Source organism: Eulemur rufifrons, chromosome 9 (assembly GCF_041146395.1).
Source record: "Eulemur rufifrons isolate Redbay chromosome 9, OSU_ERuf_1, whole genome shotgun sequence".
In the NCBI taxonomy this organism is placed as follows: Eukaryota; Metazoa; Chordata; class Mammalia; order Primates; family Lemuridae; genus Eulemur; species Eulemur rufifrons.
In genome coordinates, this window is record NC_090991.1 from 36,406,571 (window position 1) to 36,433,797 (window position 27,227).

The following is a 27,227-nucleotide window of genomic DNA, read 5'->3' on the forward strand; positions in this document are numbered from 1 at the left end:
TGTGAATATAGTATAAAGAGTTCTCATATATTCTTGTGCCCAGTTTCCCCTATTGTTAACATCTTATGTTGGTGTGGTACATTTGTTACAATTAATGAATAACTATTGATACATAATTATCAACTAAAGTCCATACTTTATTTAGATTTACCTAGTCTTTACCTAATGTCCATTTTTTGTTCTGGGAACTTATCTATGTTACTGTATTACATTTAGTCTCCTTAAGCTTCTATTGGTTGGGCTGGTTTCTTAGACTCTCCTGGTTTTTGATGGTACCTAATCTATTTTAAGATTGATAAATTACTCAAATGGGTTTTAAAGTTACAGTTCTCCATAGTTTGTTTTGCTGATCTATTTTCCTCCATGTATTACTGTAGTCTGTCCATTTTAAACTTCCTTTTTCTTTTTTCAGTAGGAAATCCATGAAGTCCAGAAGTAGAAGTCCTGCATATTCAAGACACTCATCTTCTCATGGTAAAAAGAAGAGATCCGGCTCACGCAGTCGCCATTCCAGTATCTCACCTGTCAGGCTTCCACTGAATTCCAGCCTGGGAGCTGAACTCAGTAGGAAAAAAAAGGAAAGAGCAGCTGCTGCTGCTGCAGCAAAAATGGATGGAAAAGAATCCAAAGGTTCACCTATATTTTTGCCTAAAAAAGAGAACAGTTCAGTAGAGGCTAAGGATTCAAGTGTGGAGTCTAAAAAGTTACCCAGATGTGTAAAATTGGAAAAGTCTGCCCCAGATACTGAACTGGTGAATGTAACACATCTAAACACAGAGGTCAAAAATTCTTTAGATACAGGGAAAGTAAAGCTGGATGAGAACTCTGAGAAGCATCCTGTTCTTAAAGAGTTGAAAGCACAGGGAACAAGAGACTCTAAACCCATAGCATTGAAAGAGAAGATTGCTACTCCAAAGGAGACAGAGACATCAGAAAAGGAGACCCCACCAACTCTCCCCACAATTACTACTCCTCCACCCCCTTTACCAACTACTACCCCTCCACCTCAGACACCCCCTTTGCCACCTTTGCCTCCACTACCAGCTGTTTCGCAGCAGCAGCCACCTCTGCCTCCTCCCCAACTAGCATTTAGTCAGGTTCCTGCTTCCAGTTCTTCAACTTTGCCCACTTCTACTCATGCAAGGACATCTGCTCTGTCCTCTCAGGCAAATTCTCAGCCCCCTGTACAGGTTTCTGTGAAGACTCAAGTATCTATAACAGCTGCTATTCCACACCTAAAAACTTCAACGTTGCCTCCTCTGCCCCTACCACCCTTATTACCTGGAGATGATGACATGGATAGGTAAGTCCCACAGTTTACTGGAAAAAATTAACCCTGTTGATCTAAGTGTAATGCATTTTCTGTTTTTAAATTTTGTCAAAACTACCATAATGCTTTTATGAGTAGGAAATGCCTCTGATGCTTGGTTTTCAGTGGAAAAGTCCATATTTATGACATTATTAGTTGGGAAGAGAGAATTAGAATTTGAGGCCTAGGTAACCCATTTTCTCTTAAGTTTATTGATAAGGCTAATTTTGATTCAAATTTGAAAAAATCAAGTTTTTCCCCCTAAATTTTTATATTGAGAATTTTAATACTTATAGAAAAATTAAAGGAGTATAATTAACATCCTTGTACTCATAACCTAGATTCACCAATTGTTAAATTTTTGCCACTTTTGCTTTAACTGTAGCTATTATGATACTTCTAAATATTTACGCATGTCTCTCCTGATATTAAATAGTAACATTTTTCTATATGACCACAATACCTTCATTGCCCTGGAAAATTTAGCATTGATTTAATAATATAATATCAATAGTTATATGAATAATAATATTAAATAGCCCCAGTGGTCCCCAAATGTCATTTATAGTGGGGCTTGTTTTTTTCCTTCGGATCTGGGGTCAAAACTAGATTTATTTTGATAAAGGCTGCTTTTCAAAACAAATTAGTTCTACTGTAAGAAGCAAAAGAACAATATGTAGAATCTTTGCTAATTAGAATATAATTCACAATGGGATGATGGGGAGAGCTTTAATTTTAATGAGTCCTCTGAGTATTGAGAACTGAAATGATAATGAAGCATGAATCTGATTTTATGGAAGGCATTAAGAAAAATATTTAATTTCTTGGTAGGACTACCTCGGCAAGTACCACCAAATAAACATGCTTTAGCAGTGAAATGTCATGACAGTCTTTGTATTACTGTTTTTTCCTACTGAGATCCTGCCCCTGCCCTCTTCTCTCGGATATGAGTTGCATTTATTGCAACAAACTTTTCATTGTAAGCACAAAAATAAGTGCCACTTATCTTGAATCCCAGCCCAATTCCCAAGCCTCCAGTATCTACTGATATCACCTTTCTAGGTGATATCAGTAATTTGAATGATGGTACATTTCAGCCCTTGAGGTCTGTCTTCTTTCATATTTACCCTTTGTGCTTTTTAAGACGGTGCAAGTGCAGTAAATGGAAGGGAAAAAAAACAGATTATTTTAAACAATGGCTCCATTACTGTTCATAGTGGTAGATGTAATTTTAAAGAAAAATTTCACATACTCTTTCTAATGTAGGTATTTATGAATTCTTCCATGTTCTGAGAACTACAAAGGAAAAGACAGAACTTGAAATTTATGTAGAAAAATTTGTTTGAGGTATATAATGTACTACTTGTAGATGAAAGCCATATTTTTTATAGTTTTTATTGGAAAAGAAAATAGTTGAGCATTATCCAGAGGGACCCTACCCAATTATCTACCCACAGGAACCTCATTTCAGTATTTACGTAGTGGCTAGAACATCAGTGTGGCTAAAAATCTTTTTTTTTTTTTTTTTTGAGACAGAGTCTCGCTTTGTTGCCTGGGCTAGAGTGAGTGCCGTGGCGTCAGTCTAGCTCACAGCAACCTCAAACTCCTGGGCTTAAGCGATCCTCCTGCCTCAGCCTCCTGAGTAGCTGGGACTACAGGCATGCGCCACCATGCCCGGCTAATTTTTTCTATATATATTTTAGTTGTCCATATAATTTCTTTCTATTTTTAGTAGAGACGGGGTCTCATTCTTGCTCAGGCTGGTCTCGAACTCCTGACCTTGAGCGATCCACCCGCCTCGGCCTCCCAGAGTGCTAGGATTACAGGCGTGAGCCACCGCGCCCGGCCCAGTGTGGCTAAAAATCTTAATTTCAAAATGTTTACTTGGTCAACCAAGTCTGCACATAACTGTTGAACCTGCCATGTGTCAGAGTAGAGTGCAGATTTCCAGAGGTAGAATGATTTTGATAGAAGAAATAGAGATTTCTGTCTTTCAAATGGGGGAGGAAGACTATTCAGTGTTTACTTGAGTACGTGTGGCTATCTTAATGTGTATGTGAGAGTGTGTATCCACCTCATGGATGGGTGCAGTGGCTCACACCTGTAACCCCAGTGCTTAGGGAAGACAAGCTGGTGGGATTGCCTGAAGCTAGGAGTTTGAGACCAACCTGGGCAACATAGCAAGACCCCATCTCTACAAAAAGTAAGAAAAACTAGCTGGGCATAGTGGCACAAACCTGTAGCCCCAGTTACTGGGGAGTTTGAGGCAGGAGGATTGCTTGAGCGTAGGAATTTGAGGTTACAGTGAGCTATGATTGGTCCACTACACTCTAGCAGCCTGGGTGACAGAGCAAGACCTTGTCTCTTTAAAAAAAACAAAAAAAAAAGCATGTATGAGAGAATAAAGTAAGCAAAACTATTTTTCTTGTATTATTTTAAAATGTATATATGGTTATTATCAGTTGTTTTCTGCATATAAATAAATAATGAAAGAGAAAAAATAGAAATGATCAATTTTACTTTTTCATCTTAAATTCAAGATGTATTTTTTTTGTTTGATTTTTGAGACAGGGTCTTGCTCTATTGCCCAGGCTGGAGTGCAATGGCACAATCATAGCTCATTGCAACATCAAACTTCTAGGCTTAAGTGATCCTCCTGCATCACCATCCCAAATAGCTGTGACTACGGTTGTGCACCATCATGCCTGGCTAATTTGTAAAAATTTTTTTTTAGAGACAAGGTCTCACTGTTGCCCAGACTGGTCTTGAATTCCTGGGCTCAAGCAATCCTCCCCTCTCGGCCTCTCAAAGTGCTAGGATTACAGGCGTGACCCACTCTGCCCAGTAATCACTTTTTAAACAACCTGCTTCAAGGGGAAGGAGTATTTATTAGAAATATTTATATTATACTTACAGATTAAATCCTATCATCATAAATTCCAAGATACTATACAGATTCTAAAATTTGGGCAGTCCTGGAGATTGGCAACTTTTTTTTTTTTTTATACACAAGTGTTCCACAGTCTAATTACCACATGTGAACCTGTGTACATGTGTACATGGGGACCCAGGAACTACTAATATTGACAAGGTACATCAGCACTTTCTGGTACTGAATCTTCACATAAAGACTTTATCATAGTATTTGCTCCCCTATGCTAGACTCTCGGCATCTACCACATCCTTGTGTGATACTTAGTGCCCTACACTAAAGGCTAAAGGCCCTAATGTTGTTAAGCATTGTAGTTTTATGGGCTATCATTACATTTTCAAGGTTTTAAGAACATTAGAATTTATTGAAACAGGATTTGACCTCTATTCAAATTGTGTGCCCTGAACTGGAGGTACATATTCTATCAAATACTCATTCTTGAAATAAACATGCTAAAAATGTAGTTTTTCAATGTACATTTGTCAGACTGGTTGAGATTATCATTAATCCTAAAATCTGAAGTCCGCTGAAATGCTCCAAAATCTGAAACTTTTTTCTTTAATTAATTAATTAATTTTTATTTATTTATTTATTTATTTATTTTGAGACAGGATCTTGCTCTGATGCCCAGGCTGGAGTGCAGTGGCATTATCATGGCTCACTGCAACCTTGAACTCTTGGGATCAAGTGATCCTCCTTCCTCAGCCTCCTGAGTAGCTGGGACTGGAGGCACATGCCACCACACCTGGCTTAAATCTGAAACTTTTTGAATGCTGACATGATACTCAGAGGAAATGCTCATTGGAGCATTTCAGATTTCAGATTTTTGGGTTAGGGATATTCAACTGGTATAAAGCAAATACTCCAAAATCTGAAAAAAATCTAAAATTTGAAACATAGTCCCAAGCATCTCGTATATGGGATACTCAACTTGTAGTAGGAAACTGTATTTGAACCCATAATGTAATCTTTGTATAAAATAAAACCTAAATATAAAAGGTAGACTGAATTTACTTGAAATGATGGTAAAACAATTCAGATACTTTGATTTTTCTTCCTCTTGTAGGAAAGCCAAGCCAAGAAGAAATCTATTTCTGAATTATGAGGAATTGAGATTTCTACAGAATAATCTGATATTAGTAGTTGACAGATTATGAACTTTCCTTCCTTGAACATCTTAAAAATTGGAGAAATTTTAAAAATCTCTATTGTACCCTGACTCAAGCATTTTCTGGTATTAGACTTTGTTCCCAGGGTAGAAAAATCTGGGTGCAGATTATAATAGTCAGTCTGGTAGAGTGTGTTCATCTCTACCAGTATTTCAGCAGAAAGTTTCAGGTGATTATTTTGTACCCCATTGACTACCCCCCATTCTGATTGATGTGATAAAAACTAACCTAGTTCAGGCCGGGTGCGGTGGCTCACGCCTGTAATCCTAGCACTCTGGGAGGCCGAGGCGGGTGGATCGCTGGAGGTCAGGAGTTCGAGACCAGCCTGAGCAAGAGCGAGACCCCGTCTCTACTAAAAATAGAAAGAAATGATCTGGCCAACTAAAAAATATATAGAGAAAAAATTAGCCGGGCCTGGTGGCGCATGCCTGTAGTCCCAGCTACTCGGGAGGCTGAGGCAGTAGGATCGCTTAAGCCCAGGAGTTTGAGGTTGCTGTGAGCGAGGCTGACGCCACGGCACTCACTCCAGCCCGGGCAACAGAGTGAGACTCTGTCTCAAAAAAAATAAATAAATAAAAACTAACCTAGTTCTGTGTGATTTATAGGACATTAAAATGAAAAATTAGTAGGAAGTGCTCTTGAGATTTGTGTTCCTTTTTTTTTTTTTTTTTTCTTTTTTTAAGATACGTAATCTTGTTCTGTTGCCCAGGCTGGTCTTGAACTCCTGGCCTCAAGTGATCCTTCCACCTCAGCCTCCCTGAGTGATGGGATTATAGGTGTGAATGATCTTGTCAGTCCTGTGTTCTTATATTTTGAATAAATGACATTCTTTTATGGAAAAAAGCTACAATTTTACCGAACTAAAAAAGGCAGCTGTATGCTTTAAAAAAGATACATTGCAAGAGATAGATCTGTTCTTTATGGTCCTAGGAAATATTCCTGCAAAGCACTTATTTTTTAATAATTGCTGTCAAAAAAGTGGAGAAGGTTCCCTGTGGTTAGGATTCTTAGATCTTTTTCAACCCTCTGATATTGTGAAGGAATAGAAAAGACCTACTATTTAGCCTGGTTTTATTTGGAGGTGCAAATTAGCATGCTGTACTGTAGGTGTCCAAGGATGTGCATGGCATAAAATTCGTCCTTTACTTATAAGTAGATTGAGATGATTAAAAAATTGGATCTGAAAACTGACTTTTCTGATCTATTTCAGGAAAGCTGTCCTTCCCACCCTGCCCCACTGACTACTGTAATTTGCTGATTATTATGAGAGGCCTTCTGCTACCAGCTGCCTTAATGATTCTGAAGCTCGGACTCTTTCTCCTTAGATTTTTAGTTTGACAGTTATTTATTTTGGCGGTCAGAGATGGTTATCTTATACTTCCAAATGAGTAGAATAATTGAGTATATTTTTTACTAGTTTGGATTTTCAATTTAACTATATTTCTTATAAAACACTCTAAAATACTATTTCCTTTTTCCAAGTTCTTCTCCACGTCTTTAGTAATATAGTAGTATTAAATTGTTGAGTTCTTGTTCATTATTTAAATCTTTGTTAAAATATAGAGTAGGTTTGGTGAACTACATGAGTTGTGGTGGTACTTTGTGAATTTAAGATGATTACTTCCTGTATTTTATTTCATCTCGATAAAAATCCAAGTAGAATCTTAGGAAGGATGTTAAGGAAATAGTTTGGTAAGGAGTCTACAAGTAAAATCACAGATTTATCATTGTTTCTTAAAATGCTGTAGATTTCTTTTTTGTAAAATTTAAGTATCTTTAGCTGTGATAAATTTCATTTCCTTATGATATATTATAAGTTTTTTTTCCTTAAAAGTAAAATCACTATAATCTTTTAGTGACTAGGTATTATAATGTTCTTTGAAAGTTTTATTTGCATATCCTTTAAGTCACTATAATCTTTTTCTTTTCTTCTCCTCTATTGTTTAGTCCAAAAGAAACTCTTCCTTCAAAACCGATAAAGAAAGAGAAGGAACAGAGGACACGTCATTTACTTACAGACCTTCCTCTCCCTCCAGAGCTCCCTGGTGGGGATCTATCTCCCCCAGATTCTCCAGAACCAAAGGCAATCACACCACCTCAGCAACCATATAAAAAGAGACCAAAGTAAGTTCTTGGAGGGATCCATTCTTAATTGTAATTTTCTTCCTTAGTTTTGAGCTAAATCTCAAATTTCTTACACAGCCCACACTTGTATTATTGTAGAAGTTTGGTCCTAAAGTATATCTATTTTATTTTATTTTAATGGACAAAAGCCTTTCTAGGAGACCTGTTCATCTCCATCTACAGATTCCTAGCTATGTTTTTAGAAAAACAATAAATTCCCAAATCCAGATATATAGTGAACACTGATCCCATTTTGTCTTTTTGAATTAGTATTCAGAGTATTAAAGAAGAATAAAAGCTCTTTTATTCATGGTGTCAGCTATGTACACATTGAGAAATTAATAGATGTGGGATTTTTTTCCCTTTAATAAAGAATTCAGGGCCGGGCGCGGTGGCTCACACCTGTAATCCTAGCACTCTGGGAGGCCAACGCGGGTGCATTGTTTGAGCTCAGGAGTTCGACATGAGCCTGTGCAAGAGCGAGACCCCGTCTCTACTAAAAAATAGAAAGAAATTAGCTGGACATCTAAAAATATATAAAAAAAAAAATTAGGCGGGCCGGGCGCGGTGGCTCACGCCTGTAATCCTAGCTCTCTGGGAGGCCGAGGTGGGCGGATCGTTTGAGCTCAGGAGTTCGAGACCAGCCTGAGCAAGAGCAAGACCCCATCTCTACTAAAAATAGAAAGAAATTATATGGACAGCTAAAAATATATATAGAAAAAATTAGCCGGGCATGGTGGTGCATGCCTGTAGTCCCAGCTACTCGGGAGGCTGAGACAGGAGGATCGCTTGAGCCCAGGAGTTTGAGGTTGCTGTGAGCTAGGCTGACGCCACGGCACTCACTCTAGCCTGGGCAACAGAGTGAGACTCTGTCTCAAAAAAAAAAAAAAAATTAGGCGGGCATGGTGGCGCATGCCTGTAGTCCCAGCTACTCGGGAGGCTGAGGCAGAGAATTGCTTGAGCCCAGGAGTTAGAGGTTGCTGTGAGCTAGGGTGACAGAGTGAGACTCTGTCTCAAAAAAAAAAAAAAAAAAAAAAAATTCATAAAAGATACAGAAGTCAGTGAAATCATCATAAAAGAATTCTGTTTTCTTTGACTAGATTTAATTTTTAAAAATAACTGTTTTGTTTTTATTTTTAGAATTTGTTGTCCTCGTTATGGAGAAAGAAGACAAACAGAAAGCGACTGGGGGAAACGCTGTGTGGACAAGTTTGACATTATTGGGATTATTGGAGAGGGAACCTATGGCCAAGTATATAAAGCCAAGGACAAAGACACAGGTAAATATTGCCACGAAATTCTAGATGTTAGAAGGCTAACAATTTAGCATTCTAATATTGCAAGTGATTTAGCAAAAGTAAATTTTGAGTTCTAATTTGGCTTCCAAAGTTATTAAATAGAATAAAGTTTTCCAAAAGAACAGCATAATTTTTAATGTTTTAAAATCCTCCTCTTTATTAAAGTTGTTCATTCTAAACATTTTATAGCTTGCTGGGAATTTTTAGAGAGGCTAAAATTAAAACTTGTAGGTTGCTATTTGTTTGGTGAGGGGGAGGGAAGTCTTTGAAGATAAAATGAAGTATTTGAATTACTAGTATATTCAATAGTCCCAAACTTTTAGGCTTAATTGAATGTTGAATTAAAAATTAACTCTAAGTCTTAAAAAAAAAATCAAAGACAAGAAAGGGAACATAAAGTTTTGTTTTTTAAAGACATAAAAGTATCTGGCATATAAGCATTAAAGTAGGCATTAAGTCAGTCTTTCAGAAGGGCAAGGACACATATTGCCAGTTTGTGATGCTGGACAAAAAATGCTAATTGATAATGATTATGGTTTGAATTTGTTTTGGCAGGAGAACTGGTGGCTCTGAAGAAGGTGAGACTAGACAATGAGAAAGAGGGCTTCCCAATCACAGCCATTCGTGAGATCAAAATCCTTCGTCAGTTAATCCATCGAAGTGTTGTTAACATGAAGGAAATTGTCACAGATAAACAAGATGCACTGGATTTCAAGAAGGATAAAGGTACCATCAAAGAATCACATTTCTGTGGGTTGAATTGGTACAATCTTATTTGTCTTTCTTAGCTTATTCGACTATGTGGATTTTTAACAGATTGTACTAAGTCTAGCTTCTTTCTACAATCCATACCAGAATTAAGATGCAGATTGCCCTTATGGTGAACAATGCTTATTTTACAAAATGTCCATTCTTCATTAGTGTGCTTTTTATACTTTTAAAAGTCACTATGGACTGGGTGTAGTGGCTCATGCCTGTAACCCTAACACTCTGGGAGGTCGAAACAGGAAGATCACTTTAGGTCAGGAGTTTGAGACCAGCCTGAGCAAGAGTGAGACCCTGTCTCTATTAAAAAAAAATTTTTTTTAATGAGAAACAGAATTTAAAAATTTAAATATATAAAAGTCACTATATTAATTATTAAAATATGCATTAGGTAGGTAGGATTTGCTATAACACCTAATAAAGCCTGCAGTTAAATGATAAAAGATCATCTTCCAAACAACTCTTGCCAGGTTTTTAAAGTTTTTTTGCTTTGTCTTTTTACAAATTAAAAAACAGAAATGGAAATTAATACCCAGATCTATCAGTTATTCTCATTTTTATATCATTCATTCTGGTTATTGTTTATATGCATCCATATTTTTACATAGTTTTACACTGGTAAAATTTAGAGTTTAAAGCAGGCATTTCTAAAACAGTCTTCTTCACGTCACATCGTGGTTTGATTTCCTGGGGTTGCAGCTTTTGTCTGTGTTTGGGAAATAAAATTATTCATTGTTTCTGTACTTATGTTTGAAATAGTCTACATATGACATCATCTAACCTATTGATGGTTTTGCAGTTAAGAAGGTTTAGAGATAATAGAGCTTTTAGGGTCAAAAGAAGAAATGGCATCTGCAAATACAGTCTGGAATGTTATAAGAGAATGTGATTGAAGTATATAAAACTAGGAAGATCTATAATCAATAATAAGTTAGGGTATACTTTAAAATAATTAAAGAGTAATATCAGAATGTTCTTAACTCAAGTAATAAGTGCCTGAGATGATGAATAATCCCAGTGATCCTGATTTGACTTAGTCACATTGAATGCCTATATCAAAATATCACATGTACCTTATAAATATATACAACTATTTGTACCCATAATAATTAAAAATAAAACTTTTTTTAAAAATTAGGAAGTTAAAGGATAAAGTTCACCTGTGCAGGGCCTCAAGGATATTATCACTAGGGAAACAGCACCCCTTGAGTTTGATAGAAGTAGTTTTAAAGCAAATAAAAAGAAATTCTGCCTGGCGCAGTGGCTTACTGCTATAATCCCAGCAACTCAGGAGACCCAGGTAGAAGGATTGCTTGAGCCCTGGAGTTCAAAGTGCCATTGCACTCCAGTTTGGGTGACAGAGCCAGACCCTGTCTCTAAAACAAAAAAAAAAAATAAGGCCACAGTGGTGGCTCACACCTGTAATCCTAGTACTTTGGGAGGCCAAGGAAGGGGGATCACCTGAGGCCAGGAGTTCACAACCAGCCTGGGCAACATTTTTTGTACAAAAAATTTTTTTCTTTTTTTTTGGAGACAAAGTCTTGCTCTGTCACCTGGGCTAGAGTGCAGTGGTGTCATCGTAGCTCACTGCAACCTCCAACACCTGGGCTCCAGCGATCCTCCTGCCTCAGCCTCCTGAGTGCCTGGGACTACAGGCAAGCCGCAGATAATGTTTGTATTTTTTGTAGAGATGGGGTTTTGCTTTTGCTCAGACTTGTCTCAAACTCCTGGCCTCAACAATCCTCCCACCTTGGCCTCCCAAAGTGCTAGGATTACAAGTGTGAGCCACTGCACTTGGCCTCTACAAAAAATTTTTTAAAAATTAGCCCAGTGTGTTGATGCCCGCCTTTAGTCCTAGCAACTTGGGAGGCTGAGGCAGTAAGATCGCTTGAGCCTAGGAGTTGGAAGTTGCAGTGAGCTATGATGACACCACTGCCCTCTAGCCCAGGTGACAGAGTACGATGCTTTTTCAAAAATAAAGAAATGAATGAATGAAGGAATAAATAAATAAAAGGAAATTCTGCTTATGCAACAGTATTTAGGTAAATTGATGAAAGTTAGATCTGAATAGAATTAAGAATACTAAGTATATTTTGGGATGTATCTTAACCTTTTCTGATTATGAAAATAATGTGTATCTAGTTTCTGTAAGGATGCATAAGAAAAATGTTAATTGGTTGCTTTTGGAGACGGGCTTACATTTCATCAATGCCATTCTGTACTGTTGAAATCATTTGTCATATACTGTTTAAATTCTTTTTTTGAAAAACCATAAAATAGTAAATGAATGAATGAATGGATATGATGTATGCTCAGTGGAAAAATTGAAAATGTAGAAGAGTAAGAAAAAGAAAATGGCAATCACTTCTGTTCCAATATACTACCATCCATAGAAAACCACTATAGTATTAACATTTTGGTATATTTGCTTCTAGTACTTTATACCATACGTGTTTATTTTAACATAGCTGAGATCAAACTATATTTAGTTTTGTATAACTTGTCATAAGTGATTTCTCATATCATTAACATGTTTTAATGGCTGTGCATAAAGATAGATGAACCCAAATTTACTTTACCAGTCTCTGTTGAGCTTTTAGTTGCCACTTTTTTTTTTTTTAAGAGATAGGGTGTTACGCTGTCATCTAGGCTTGAGTGCAGTAGCACAATCATAGTGCACTGCAACCTCGAACTCTAGGGCTGAAGCAATCCTCCTGGCTCAGCCTCCTGAGTAGCTAGGACTATAGGTGCATGTTACCATGCCCAGATAAATTGTTTTTTGTTTTTTGGGTTTTTTTTAGTTTTTATAGATAGGGATGGAAATCTTGCTATGTTTCCCAGGCTGGTCTTAAACTCCTGGCCCCAAGTGATCCTCCCACCTTGGCCTCCCAAAGTGCTGCGATTGTAGGTATAAGCCACTGTGCCTAATTGCCACTTTTTACAATAACAATTTATGTCCCATTAGTAAGTGCCCATTCTACTGTATCCTCCCCAACATTGAGTATATCTTTTTAAAAAAATTGTCATCTGGATAGGTGAGGTATTATTATCATTGTTTTGATTGCATTCCTTATATTACTTCTGAGTTTTTTCCATGTTTTACTTTCCCTTTTTTGAGGTATCCTTTGTCTGCTTATCTTTTGTAATCTTACTGGTTTTCTTATTAATTTGTATGAGGTCTTAATTCAATCTCTTCAAAATACTTCTTTAATGTGGTTCTTAACTTTGAGGGGATCATAGGCCTCTTTGAACATCTTAGAAAAGCTCTGTACCCCCTCTTCAAAGGAATGCACTTGTTTAAAATGTTGCATACCATTTCAGAAAGTTCAAAGATTCCTCGAAGCCTACTCCTCAGATTGAGAATCCCTGACTTTATGCTACTAGTGCTGCTAGAATTTTAGACTGGATAAATCTTTATCTAACTAGGTCTAGTATTTCTTTTTCTTTGTCTTTTTAAGAGGCAGGGGTCTATATTGCCCGGGCTGGAGTGTAGGTCTAGTGTTTCTTTTTAGCCCAGGCTGGCTTGAACTCCTGGGCTCAAGCAATCCTCCTGTTTCAGCCTCCTGAATATAGATAGCTAGAACTACAGGCACATGCCACTGCGCCTGACTATTCTTTCTTTCTTTCTTTCTTTCTTTTTTAATTTTAACAAATAAAATGTTTAATGAAAAAATGTGGTATACAAAATACTTGCCTCTGGAAAAAAGTTTTATTTACAAGTTGAGGAACAAAGGTATTTCTTTTAATTAAATGTAGGTTTAGGCTGGACACAGTGGCTCACTCAGTGGCTCAGTCCGAGGTGGGAGGATTGCTTGAGGCCAAGAGTTCGAGACCGTCCTGAGCAAGAGCGAGACCTCCTCTCTACAAAAAATAAAAAAATTTAGCCAGGATTAGCCTGGTGTAAACTGTACTCTAGCTGGGGCAACAGAGCGAGACTCAATGTCAATAAAGAGAGAGAGAGAAAGAAGGAAAGAGAGAAAGAAAAGTTTAAGAAAAACATTCTTTATGCAGTACTATCAGTAAAAAATGAATTTCCTAAGAACAGCTCAAGTATCTAGTGAAATATTAAGAGGTGAACTATAATTTCTGACTGTTATTTCTTATGTTACAATATTTGCCTCTACCATGCACCCTGCCAAATGTGGAAAGACAGTATGGATTTCAAATCATTTATTAACGATTATATTATATTCTCTTAGCATACTTCTCATTCCTTTTATCTGCTTCTAAATTTAGGTATTAGTTGATTCATCTTTCTTTCAATACTTTTTTTTTGGAGACATAGTCTCGCTCTGTTGCCCGGGCTAGAGTGCCATGGCGTCAGCCTAGCTCACAGCAACCTCAAACTCCTGGGCTCAAGCAATCCTCCTGCCTCAGCCTCCCGAGTAGCTGGAACTACAAGCATGTGCCACCATGCCCGGCTAATTTTTTCTATATATATTTTTAGTCGGCCAGCTAATTTCTTTCTATTTTTAGTAGAGATGGGATCTCACTCTTGCTCAGGCTGGTCTCGAACTCCTGACCTCGAGCGATCTTCCAGCCTCGGCCTCCTAGAGTGCTAGGATTACAGGTGTGAGCCACCGTGCCCAACCGTTTCAATTCTTAAATACTGTGAATTTCACTAATAATTTATAATAAATATACTGTGCAGCCCCTGGCATATTATCTGAGTCTTGTTAATGAAGACCTTTACAAAAGCAGTCACAGACAAAATGTAACAAATGGGCATCATTGTGTTACAAATAAAACTTAATTTACAACAATAGCAGCAGACTGGATTTGGCACAAACTCTATAATTTGCTAATTTACTTGGGTTATAAAAGTCTAGTAATACAACCTGATCAGGGCAGTTCCCTGAAAAGGTAGTAGTCCAAAGAGTGCTAGACTAGGAATTAGAAGATGATAATTCAAGTAATAGTTCTATTATTTATTGTTAGGGCAGATTATTCAACTTCTCTTTGTTTGAGTTTTTTTATCTATAAAATGTAAGCCATTGTTCCAAAGAGCCTTATGGTCAAGTCCCAAATTATATTAAAATTTGAGGTATTGATAGTTCAGCAACCTTTTTTTTTCTTGATTTTAATTTTTTTCTCCCCATCTTATTTAGGTGCCTTTTACCTTGTGTTTGAGTATATGGACCATGACTTAATGGGACTGCTAGAATCCGGTTTGGTGCACTTTTCTGAGGACCATATCAAGTCGTTCATGAAACAGCTAATGGAAGGATTGGATTACTGTCACAAAAAGAATTTCCTGCATCGGGATATTAAGTGTTCTAACATTTTGCTGAACAACAGGTAACATAGTAACCAAATGAGGTTGAGCAGTTTCTCCTCCTCTGACCCTCTTTAGTTTCATCGAGTTAATTGGTCATATAGTTAGACCCATTAGTGCAGTATTCACACACACATTGCTTTCTTAGTGTTTAGTGGGTAGAAACATGCCTGCTCCTTTAGCTGCTCTTGAGCCTTTCTCAGTTACTGCCTTTCAAACACTGAAATGTAGTTAGTGATTGGCCTTTCTGCCAATTCTTCTAGGTTTTAATAGCATAAACGAACAGGAATCTGGTGATGAACAGGTGTTAATTTTTCAGAAGGTTTTATCATCTACTTTCTTCCTTTCTGCTTATTTGTCCACACTACCTTGGTAGTATCAGATGTATTATGCACACTAGTCTTTGGTAATAGCCCTACCAGTTTAGGGATAAAGAACAAGTATGGTACCATTAGGGCAGTGTTTTGTTCTTTAGGTAATTAAATTGTTCATATCTATTTTTGTGTGATTCATCCGTTATTTTAAACATTTCTATTCAGTTCTGTATGACAAACATTATCTAAATAGGGATATGGAATGATTTAAGATGTATTTTTCATCTTTATGGGGTGGAATAAGCAGTTATGAAGGGTTGCCTAGGACTGACTGTCTTGGTTTTAGCATTAAAAGTTTCACATGGTGCATTCTGGAACTGGGGGAAAAAAATAAGGAAAAGAAAAGAAAAAAAAAGAAGTCTGACATGAGACGATTGATCACCGTGGAGCTCAATTTAATAGGGGAGCTAAACAGACAAATTACTCAATTCGTTAAGCATTTATTAAGTCCTTTTTTATTCCTTGAATTTTGGAGCACCTGGAAAGATGCAATTTTGTGTTGTGAATAGGAATTTATCAGAAAGACTGATAATGAGGGATCAAATTTCTAGGCAGAAGAAATTGCATGCATAAAAGCACATAAACATGAAAATGACATGTTGTCTGGAAAAGTGTAAACAGGTCAGTATTGCTAGAGCAAGAAGAGTGAAGCACATAATGGCAAAAGATGAACCTGGATAGTTATGAGGAGCCCATTGGGATCCTATATACTCCACTGAGGAACTTAAGCTTTATCTGTAGTTGACAGGGGGCCATTGAAGGGTGCTGGTTCATTTATTGTTTTTTAAATTATACAATTAATACGTTATTTTAAATTGTTCTTAAATACCTTTATTATGAGACAAAACGTGGTGTTAAAGGATTATTCCTTTTTGTTTCTGTCTCTGTGACTGACTCACAATACCCATTACAGTTGGAGGTTGGTGCCTCTACATCCATAGTAAATAATGTATCAAGAACTTAATGATGATGGCTATCAGCTTGCAGCTTTCTGGTGTGTAGTATTAATATACTTTCTATTGTTCCTTTGCTCCTTCATGAGGGGATGTCTCAGGACAGGGAATAATTGCAGTTCTGCTTGGTGTCCTTTCTGGTAGATCAGGTCCCGCCTGGTCCCTGACTTCCTAGAGTCAGGAAGCTGATGAGGTTTCAGACCAAATTGAACTCCTTTCTCAGGTTGTTAAGCAAGATACAGGAATACCATAGTCTAGCCTAATCCATCCAGCTTCTGCCCTTGCCTACCTATGTCTACTCAGAGACCTCTGGGTGAGATTGCCTGCAGAAAATGGTGAAAAGTTGTCAACTGGGCAAAAAAGAGAGAGCAGTGATGAGAGAGAAGAGCAGGGTTAGACTTCATGATGTTCATTATATTTTAATTACTTATGTATAAATGAGACCAAATCATTTTAGATAGAGGAGAGACATAATTAGTCTTCTGTTTTAGAAAAGTCACTAAATTATCACTATATGGTGATAGTCTGGAGGCAGGGAAACATACTAAGAATACCATAAGAAATGGGCAGTGCTTGAACTAACCCAAGCATTGCTAGTAGGGATGGGCAGGATGGACAGGATGGACTTGGTATTAATAGATCAGTAGACTTTGGTTAGTGAATGATTGGTGGAGAATGAATAAGAGAAAGTAAGTTAAAGATTTCTGACTTAAGAAACTAGCTAGCTAGCTACCAGTCAATATAAAGAATACAGAAGAGCGGCATGGGCATGATATGGGTAACTCCCTTTTGGAAATGTCTGTTGCATATCCAGGGTAGTGATATCTAATAGGCATATGGTCATGTGGGGGTTCCAGACTAGCAGTGATATAAGACCTAAGAAGAGAATCTGAAAATTAAAACGTCAGTGATGACTTTAGTGTGGAGTAAGGGGATGGGTAGCACAATCAATGGGAAGTTAGTGGTAGCCATATCTTTAATTTTTGTTTTTTATTTTAAGGATGGCAGAGATCTGAATATATTTAAATGCTAAGGGGAAAGAAAATCAGTTGAAAGGGAGAAGTTGAAGATTCAGAGAAGAGCCAAAGTAATTTAAAGGAACATGATTCTAGAGGAGGCCGGCCACAGTGGCTCACGCCTATAGTCCTAGCACTCTGGGAGGCCAAGGTAGGAGGATTGCTTGAGGCCAGGAGTTCGAGAACAGCCTGAGCAAGAGCGCAACCCTGTCTGTACTTAAAATAGAAAAAATTAGCTGGGCCTGGTAGTGTGCGCCTATAGTCTCAGCTACTCAGGGGGCTGAGGTGGGAGGATTGCTTAAGATCAGGAATAGAAGCTGTCTCAAAAAAAAAGATTCTAGAGGAGATGAGATAAAGGCCGTGGGTGGAGGGATTGATTATCCTTGGGCAAGAAAAGAGATTTACACACTTTTTCTGTACAGTTGACCCTTGAACAACATCACAGCTTTGAATTCCATGGGTCTGCTTATACACAGATTTTTTCCAACGAAATATGGATCGAAAATACGGTATCTGCAGGACAAAAAACCCATGTTTCAGTGGTATAGCTCAGGGGTAGAGAATTTGACTGCAAAACGTGTAGGGCCAACCTTTCATATATGCAGGTTCCAGTCCTGTGGGACTTGAGTAGGTGTGAATTTTGGTATACGTGGGAGTCCTGCACCCAATCCTGTGCATATACTATGGGACGACTGTAATTGAAGGGAGAGAGGCAAGTAAGTTTATAGGTAAAAGGTAAGATGTTAAGGAGCTCTCACCTGATGACTTTTCTTTCTTCACTGAAGAAGGTCATTTACTGAGTGTGAGAGGGTAGGGGATAGATTAGGGCATTAAGGAGAATGCCAGAGGTTTGTAATAACAGCCAAGCAGAACAGAAGTTGTTGACTAAAAACAACAAAAATTACTAACCAGCAGCATTCAAAGCTTAACTGAGAGAGGAAACCACACATTGGCAGTGATACCAAACAATATGATTGTAAGATTTTTGTTCCTTAAGCTTGTGTTCAACTCTCTAGGTAGAGCAGAAAAGGTAAATTTTCTATTGATTCAGAATTAGGAAATTGTGGATTAAATATATCCAAAGGTCACAAATAAAGGGACTATGAAGACAGTAGTTTGGTTAATTGACCAAGGGTCCAGGGTAGGTATGGAAAGAAGTATAATATTGAGGGAGGACTAAACTTGGAGGGAATGGAGGCATCAGCAGGTACTTGCAGATCTTGTCAGAAGGCATTTAACCCCATGATCTCAGAAAGGATTCCCTACCTATCCCCATATTCATCTTATTCCTCTGAGATAGGACAAAATAAATAATTTTTCTGTTCTACTTTATATTGCCAAAATTTACCAGTACTTCCACACTTCATTCTGTATCACCATGATGGCTTGGAAGGAAAAGCAGTAGTTATTAAAAGTGCTATCAGGATGTTCTTTGGCAGATTAATTTCATTCCAGAAACATTTATTTAGTACCTAATATGAGCCTGGCAAGAAATATGCTAGATGGTGGTGTTAGTTCTAGCCTAATTTCTATAATATAACTATGTATCTGTTGCCATTTTAACTTTCGCTTTCAGAGTAAGGATGCCAATAAATTTGAGCCACCCTCTTTGTTTCCATATAAGTTAACTATTCCTTTATGTTTTGCTTTTCTGAGAATTTGCTTGTAAATTGAACTTAAAAATATAATGATATTTGGGGCAAGTGAGTACGGTGCCCATATCTTTACTAGGAATGGTAAGTGTTGATTCAATGTAGAATTTTGTTACTAATGGTTACCTTGTTTTAACATTCTGTCCCATTGCTCATACTTTGGGGAGCACCTCTTAGCATAACCTCTTTACAGGTTGAGTATCCCTTATGCTTGGAACCAGAAGTCTTTCAGATTTCAGATTTTGAAATATTTGTGTTATATTTACTGGTTGAACATCCCAAATCTGAAAACTGAAATCTGAAATGCTCCAGTGAACATTTCCTTTGGTATCTATCATGTTGGCACTCTAAAAGATTCAGATTTTGTTTGAGACAGAGGGAGCAAAAACAAGGTGGGAGTTTGGATTGGATTTTCAGGCACCCAAGATATCACCAGTCCCTACAAAAGAGTTAGCTGACTTTTCATTCCCCAAGAGATAGCAAGGCCATAAATGCGATTAAACAGACTGTATGAATTTAGATAAATATGATTTATCCAAAATAGTTGATAAATGATTTTAAAATAGTTTCCCCAAATTTTGTGGTGTGGTTTCTTAAAATATTTTTCACATCCCTGTCAAAGATAGAATACTGAGCAGAGTGAAATGTGGTTGGAATCCTTTTAAGGGAACGATTCTCAAAGTATAGCCCTCAGACCAGCTGCATTGGCATCCCATGCATGTGAGCTTGTTAGAAATGCACATTCATGAGTCATGACACACTGAGTCAGCATCTCTGAGAATGGGGCCCAAGAAACTGTTTTAACAAGCTTTCCAGGTGAAAGTTTGAGAACCCCTTTAAGGTGATGGTCTATGTCTTTATGGCATAGGAGGTAATGGCAGTATGTTTTAGTAGAAGGAACCTCATTCATCATAAAAATTGTTTGCTCAGATCACAGCTATAATCCCCATTTGAAAATATCTGTTATATTGGCCTGGCACGGTGGCTCATGCCTATAATCCTAGCACTCTGGGAGGCCAAGGTGGGTGGATCGTTTGAGCTCAGGAGTTCGAGACCAGCCTGAGCAAGAGTGAAACCCTGTCTCTACTAAAAATAGAAAGAAATTATATGGACAACTAAAAATATATATAAAAAAAATTAGCTGGGCATAGTGGCACATGCCTGTAGTCCCAGCTACTCGGGAGGCTGAGGGAGTAGGATCGCTTGAGCCAGGAGTTTGAGGTTGCTGTGAGCTAGGATGATGCCACAGCACGCTAGCCTGGGTAACAGAGTGAGACTCTGTCTCAAAAAAAAAAAAAAAAAAAAAGAAAGAAAGAAAGAAAAAAAAAGAAAATATCTGTTATAGCCACAGTGGCGTTGTGGTTTGCTTTTTATTATGAAAATTGTCAAAATTATAAGAAAATTGAGACATGAATATAGTTTATAAATAATACATACACAATTAACATTTTATATTTCTACTTGAGCTATTTTTTTTTAATTTTGGCTCCTCATCAGTCAACTTAAAGCTTGAGTTATTTTAAAGTAAATTACAGACATCATTACATTTGATCCTAAATACTGTGACAAAATTCATTATTCCCTAGTATCTTTTAATATCCAGTCTGTATTTTATATTTTTCAGTTATCTCAAAAATGTCTTTTGCAACTAGTTTGTTGAAATCAGAATCAATCAAGGATTATGAATTGCATTTGTTCATTAGTCCTGTTAAATCTCTCTTCATCTAAAACAGCCCAGTCTTTTTTCCCCAACAGTAAGTATTTAATCTAGCAGGTTTTAGGTACTGTTGTTTACCAAGAATAAAAGAAATATTTAGTTAAGGAGTCAAATCCAAAAATGCAGTAACTGAAGGTAGTCAAAAGAGACTTCATCAGGAGGAGTGACCATTAAGAGCAGAACTAAGACAGCAGAAGTTAAAATTTATTGGCTGGACATGGTGGCACCTTCCTGTAGTCCCAGCCACTGGGGAGGCTGAAGCAGGAGGACCAATTCAGCCCAGGAGTTTGAGACCAGCCTGGGCAACTTAGTGAGACTCTGTCTTATTAAAAAAAAAAGAGAGAGAGAGAGAAGTTAAAACTTATTTTTCTTATTTATTTATTTTTCTTTTTGAGACAGCGTCTCACTCCGTTGCCCAGACTAGAGTGCCGTGGCTTCAGCCTAGCTGACAGCAACCTCAAACTCCTGGGCTCAAGCAATCCTCCTGCCTCAGCCTCCCAGAGTGCTAGGATTACAGGCATGAGCCACCGCGCCCGGCCTATTTTTCTTATTTTTTAAACAACTGAGTTGTCACTTGACTTTTCAGGTATAGTTTGGAGGCGACTACTATTGCTTATGAAAATAATTGTTTTTTGTTTTACAGTGGGCAAATCAAACTAGCAGATTTTGGACTTGCTCGGCTCTATAACTCTGAAGAGAGGTGAGGTATTCATCAAAATTACATGTGGGAAATAGGAAATAAACCTTTTTATTCTTAGATATTCTAGTATTTCTGCAAGTTGCAATAATTGTCAGAACTCCCTGATTATCTGAATGTATCACCACCTAGATTTTAGATTGTAAATTCTATCTAAATTTTTGAATTGTCCCCTTGGCTGAAATAAATCAACCCAAATTGGAATGGAAGTTATTTCTTCATCTCCTACTTATGTGCAGTTTACTTTTGGATTGTTAGATTGCTGTGGAGCTGTCTTAACAATCTCATATTTAATTGGCAGATATTTCTGTTTGCATTTATTTATATGAGTATTTTTCATCAGAAGCCTTTGTGAATTTGTGTCATGGTGATTTTTTCCATTTCAGTCGTCCTTACACAAACAAAGTCATTACCCTGTGGTACCGACCTCCAGAACTACTGCTGGGAGAAGAGCGTTACACACCAGCCATAGATGTTTGGAGCTGTGGGTAAGCTTCTCTGAACTTTTTCTTTTGTCTGAAATACACATATTGTTGACTTGGACTGTGTTTTCTTGCTACGTTGGCTTTTTGCAGCTCTAAGTTCAAAAGGATGGGGATAAACTTTTGGCCAGATTTCAGAGAAATCTGTTGATTATTTCTTAATATCAGAGACACAACTTCTTGTTTTGTTTTGTTTTGTTTTATTTATTTATTTATTTTTTTTTGAGACAGAGTCTCACTCTGTTGCCCAGGCTAGAGTGCCGTGGCGTCAGCCTAGCTCACAGCAACTTTAAACTCCTGGGCTCAAGCAATCCTCCTGCCTCAGCCTCCCAAGTGTCTGGGACTACAGGCATGTGACACCATGCCCGGCTAATTTTTTCGATTTATATTTTTAGTTGTCCATATAATTTCTTTCTATTTTTTTAGTAGAGATGGGGTCTCGCTCTTGCTCAGGCTGGTCTTGAACTGCTGAGCTCAAATGATCCACCTGCCTCGGCCTCCCAGAATGTTAGGATTACAGGCGTGAGCCACTGCGCCCAGCCTACACACTTCTTTTTTATTAAGATTTCCTCATTTGTCTTTTTTTTTTTTTTTTTTTTAACTTTGTTTGGATTAGGATCCAAATGAGAAATTCACATAAAGTCCGTAGATCACAATTGATTATCTCAAATTTTTTAATTACACATTCCTCTTCCGTCTCTCCTGATTTTGTTTTATTTTGTTTCCTTAAAATTTTTTTTTTTTTTTTTTTTTTTTTTTGAGACAGAGTCTCACTCTGTTGCCCGGGCTAGAGTGAGTGCCGTGGCGTCAGCCTAGCTCACAGCAACCTCAAACTCCTGGGCTCAAGCGATCCTCCTGTCTCAGCCTCCCGAGTAGCTGGGACTACAGGCATGCGCCACCATGCCCGGCTAATTTTTTCGATATATATTTTTAGCTGTCCATATAATTTCTTTCTATTTTTAGTAGAGATGGGGTCTCGCTCTTGCTCAGGCTGGTCTCGAACTCCTGAGCTCAAACGATCTGCCCACCTCGGCCTCCCAGAGTGCTAGGATTACAGGCGTGAGCCACCGCGCCCGGCCTTCCTTAAAATTTTCTTAAAAAAAACTAGGTCACTTGTCCTATAGAGCTTCTTTCAGTCTGGATTTTGCTGACTGTGTCCTTGTGGTATTTTTTAGCATGGTTCTTTATCTCTTTTTTTTTGAGACACGGGGTCTTACTATGTTGCCCAGGCTGGACTGCATTAGCTCTCCACAGGCACTATCATGGCACACTATAGCTTTGAACTCCTGGGCTCAAGCCATCGTCCTGCCTTAGCCTCCTTTGTAGCTGGGAGTACATGTGTGTGCCACCACACCCAGCTTATCCCTTTTTATTTTTTTATTTTTAAGCAATTTTTTTTTTTAAGACAGTCTCACTCTGTCACCCTGGCTAGAGTGCCGTGGCATCAGCCTAGCTCACAGCAACTTCAAACTCCGGGGCTCAAGCAGTCCTCCTGCCTCAGCCTCCCACGTAGTTGGGACTGTAGGTGCACACCACCACGCCCAGCTAATTTTTTTCTATTTTTAGTTGCCCAGCTAATTTTTTCTATTTTTAATAGAGACAGGGTCTGTCTCTTGCTCAGGCTGGTCTCGAACCCTTGACCTCAAGTGATCCTCCTGCCTCGATCTCCCAGAGTGCTAGGATTACAAGTGTGAGCCACCACACCTGGCCTCAGCTTATTCCTTTTATTTTCTGTAAATTGTAGGTGGATTCAAGGTTGATTTCCAACCATCCACCAACCCTGAAATTACTGTACGAGTGGTTTTGAGTACTTATAACAGAAGTTATATAATCAGTGGTTTGTCAGAGTTGAGGGTAGAGAGCAGTGGGAGCATCTACCTAGAGTATAGGCAATGAGTAAGTGTGTTATCTCTGGGGAATTTAAATACAACCAAAAAAATATCCATAACAAATAAGTCAGCTTTTTATTACAGCCTTGTGGGGACAGTTCTAAACAAGGGCAGATTTACATACACAGACCATTTTTCATAACATGTAATTGTCTATTTTTGAGATGTTATCAGTTATTGATGATCATTGCCCACATCCATTAATTTACTTGTGGTTGTAAAGATGATTTCTCAGCTGGGTGCAGCGACTCATGCCTCTAATCCCAGTGCTTTGGGAGGCTGAGGCAGGAGGATTGCGTGAGGCCAGGAGTTTGACTCCAGCCTGGGCAACGTAGTGAGACCCCATCTCTAAAAAAATTTTTTTTAAATTAGCCAGCCATGGTGACATGCACCAAGGCTGCAGTGAGCTGTGATTGCACCACTGCACTCCAGCCTGGGTGACAGAGCAAGGACCCCTTCTCTACAGAAAAAAAAAAAAAAAAAGATAACTTGTCATCTATTTGGCTAGCCCCAGGTACAAATCTTAGAGAAAAGGTAGGATGATGGTTAATTCTTTCATTTGCCAGTTTTCAAAATAATGAGGTAGTTTCCTAGTGTCCTCCAAAGAAGACCAGTGAGAAGCGTGGGTTTTTTGTTTTGTTTTGTTTTGGTCTTTTAATTTCATTATGAACTCATAGATTTAAACATATTTGATATGTTTTAATCCATTGTGGTTATTATCCTCATTCCTATTCAAACTGTCCAGTCTTTGGCCAGTGGGAGCTTTTTCAGGTTATTACTTGAGTCCTTTTGACACGACATATTAGTCTTTGATACTGATAGCCTTCTTCGTTTTCAGGTTTCAAGCTCATCCTGTTGATTTCCTTCCCCATATCTGGAATCAGCCATTTCTCTAAGGAATCTTAGTTCCTTTTAGTGGAAAACGATATTTAGAGACTACAATTAGTGTATTAGAGGCATAGATGTTTTAAATGGGTCATGTTAGTTCATTATGTCTTATGTTGTATGATTTATGCCCACTTACAAACTGTCCTTGACCTCCATACTTTATGATTCTGACAAATATCCTTCCCAGTAGAGCATATCACTTTTTTCCATTCTTTCCTTTGCTCTATTAATGTCAGTCTTTAAGAGGAACACTACAGGGGTTTTATTTCAAAATTCAACAGGGTGATGGAGAAAGCATAATTTCTGTGGTAGCCTACCCAAATCAAATGAAGCTTTAGTTAAATTTTACTGATTCAAGCTGGGTGTGTTTTTGTTCTGGACTATTTGCTTTAACAGTATTAGCATTTAAATTGTCACGATTAGGCCCTAAAGTTAACACCCCGTTAAGATGCATGAGGAAAGTTCATAGCTCTGTTGGTACTATTATTTCAGTCTGTGCAACCTGCCACCTCAGTGCAGTAGCAAAGTGTTGATTACATAATGGCGATGTCTTCCCCATCTAAGGACTGGAAATTGAAATAAAAGAAAACAGAAAAACACAATTGGAAATTAAAACTATAGAAACACAGACCTTCTTTAAAGCCCAATGACAATGAGTTGAGATTTTGCTTGACTTTTGATAACAGCTTACTACTTTGATGATCCATGGTAGTCTCTCCAAAGATACTTCTTTGGGATGTTCTTTATAGAGAATTGGTATAGCAATTTAGTGTAAAAATCAGGGGAAAAACTAGAAAGAATAGTATAACAAATTATGCCTGGAATCTGAAAACCTAGTACTTTTTTGTGGGGTTTTCTCTTTTCTTTTTTTGTTTTTTCTTTTTTTTTTGTTTTTTGAGGCAGGGTCTCACTTTGTCAGCTGAGCAAGATCATAGTTCACTGCAACCTCAAACTCCTGGGCTCCAGTGATCCTCCTGGGTTAGCCTCCCAAGTAGCTAGGACTACAGGCACGGTCCACCATGCCTGGCTAAACTTTTAATTTTTTGTAGAAACAGTGTCTCACTATGTTGCCCAGACTGGTCTCTAATTCCTGGCCTCAAGCGATCTTCCTGCCTCAGCCTCCCAAAATGCTAGGATTACAAACATGAGCCACCATGCCCAGCCTCTGTCTCTTATTTTACCAGTTGTGACAATACTGCTTGGAACTTGATTTGGCAGTTAATGTTGGAAATAGAATTAAATTTTACTTTTACTTTTTCGTCTCTGAATAGGGTTTGAAAGAATATTGGAAGTTAGAATTTGTCTTTTGTCATTTGAAGTTAATAAATTCTAATAGGTGTAAATTACTTAAAAAGCTAGGTATGTTTTGTTTTCTTAAATGAAGTCAAGCTAAAGAATTTTAAACTTTGGTTTTGTGAGTATTTGTAAATAAGTCTCATTTTAAAGCACACATCAGAGAAGAAATTCACTGTCCTTTCTTTTCCCCCCCTCCCCCCCTTTTTTAAAAGAGACATGGTCTCAGTCTTTCACCCAGGTTCATAGTGCAGTGACCCAGTCAGGTCTCACTGTAACCTCAAACGCCTGGATCTCGCTATGTTGTCCAGGCTGGTCTTGAAGTCTTGGGCTAAAGCAATCCTCTGGCCTTAGCCTCTCAAGTCGATGGGACCGCAGGCACCTGATACCATGCCCAGCTTCCCCACTTTTAAAAAGATGAAATATTTCAGGCACACTAAAAGTATATTCATGTAATATTTTTTCTTTATTTTGAAATAATTTCAGATTTATGGAAAAGTTGCTAGAATAGTACAGAGAACTTTAGTATGGCCTTATACAGATTCACTTAATTTTGTAAACCTTTTTACTGAAGTATACAATAAACTGCATATATTTATTTATTTATTTTTATTTTTTTTTTTTTGAGACAGAGTCTCACTCTGTTGCCCAGGCTAGAGTGAGTGCCGTGGCGTCAGCCTAGCTCACAGCAACCTCAAACTCCTGAGCTCAAGCGATCCTCCTGTCTCAGCCTCCCGAGTAGCTGGGACTACAGGCATGCGCCACCATGCCCGGCTAATTTTTTCTATATATATTTTTAGCTGTCCATATAATTTCTTTCTATTTTTAGTAGAGGTGGGGTCTCGCTCTTGCTCAGGCTGGTCTCGAACTCCTGAGCTCAAACGATCCGCCCACCTCGGCTTCCCAGAGTGCTAGGATTACAGGCGTGAGCCACCGCGCCCGGCCCACTGCATATATTTAAAGTGTACATTTGGTAAGTTTTGACATAATGTATCCATCAGTAAACTATCACCACAACCAAGGTAATGATCAACCCCCAAAAGTTTCCTTGTGCCCCTTTGTAATACCTTTGGTCTAGCCCTCTACTCCCAGACTACTATCCTGCTTCCTGTCACTACAGAGTAATTTCCATTTCTAGAATTTTATACAAATGGAATTATACAGTATATACTTTTATTCTCCCCTTATGTCATTTGTTTTTGTTTGTTTTTTTTTTTTTTTGAGACAGTCTTACTCTGTTGCCTGGGCTAGAGTGCCATGGCGTCAGCCTAGCTCACAGCAACCTCAAACTCCTGGGCTCAAGTGATCCTCCTGCCTCAGCCTCCTGAGTAGCTGGGACTACAGGCATGTGCTACCATGCCCAGCTAATTTATATATATATATTTTTTAGTTAT

The 27,227-nt window shown here is 38.0% G+C and overlaps 1 protein-coding gene across 3 annotated transcripts in view; it reads left to right on the forward strand.

The window, feature by feature from the left end:
• CDK12 (cyclin dependent kinase 12) overlaps nucleotides 1–27,227 on the forward strand; it is a 76,371-nt gene that overhangs the window by 6,163 nt on the left and 42,981 nt on the right. For all 3 annotated transcript variants that reach the window (XM_069482444.1, XM_069482447.1, XM_069482446.1), the window contains exons 2-8: nucleotides 413–1,303; nucleotides 7,358–7,534; nucleotides 8,675–8,814; nucleotides 9,388–9,558; nucleotides 14,706–14,895; nucleotides 21,228–21,284; nucleotides 21,668–21,769. In XM_069482444.1, the coding sequence (XP_069338545.1) occupies nucleotides 413–1,303; nucleotides 7,358–7,534; nucleotides 8,675–8,814; nucleotides 9,388–9,558; nucleotides 14,706–14,895; nucleotides 21,228–21,284; nucleotides 21,668–21,769 (1,728 nt within the window). The remainder of the gene's footprint in view (nucleotides 1–412; nucleotides 1,304–7,357; nucleotides 7,535–8,674; nucleotides 8,815–9,387; nucleotides 9,559–14,705; nucleotides 14,896–21,227; nucleotides 21,285–21,667; nucleotides 21,770–27,227) is intronic.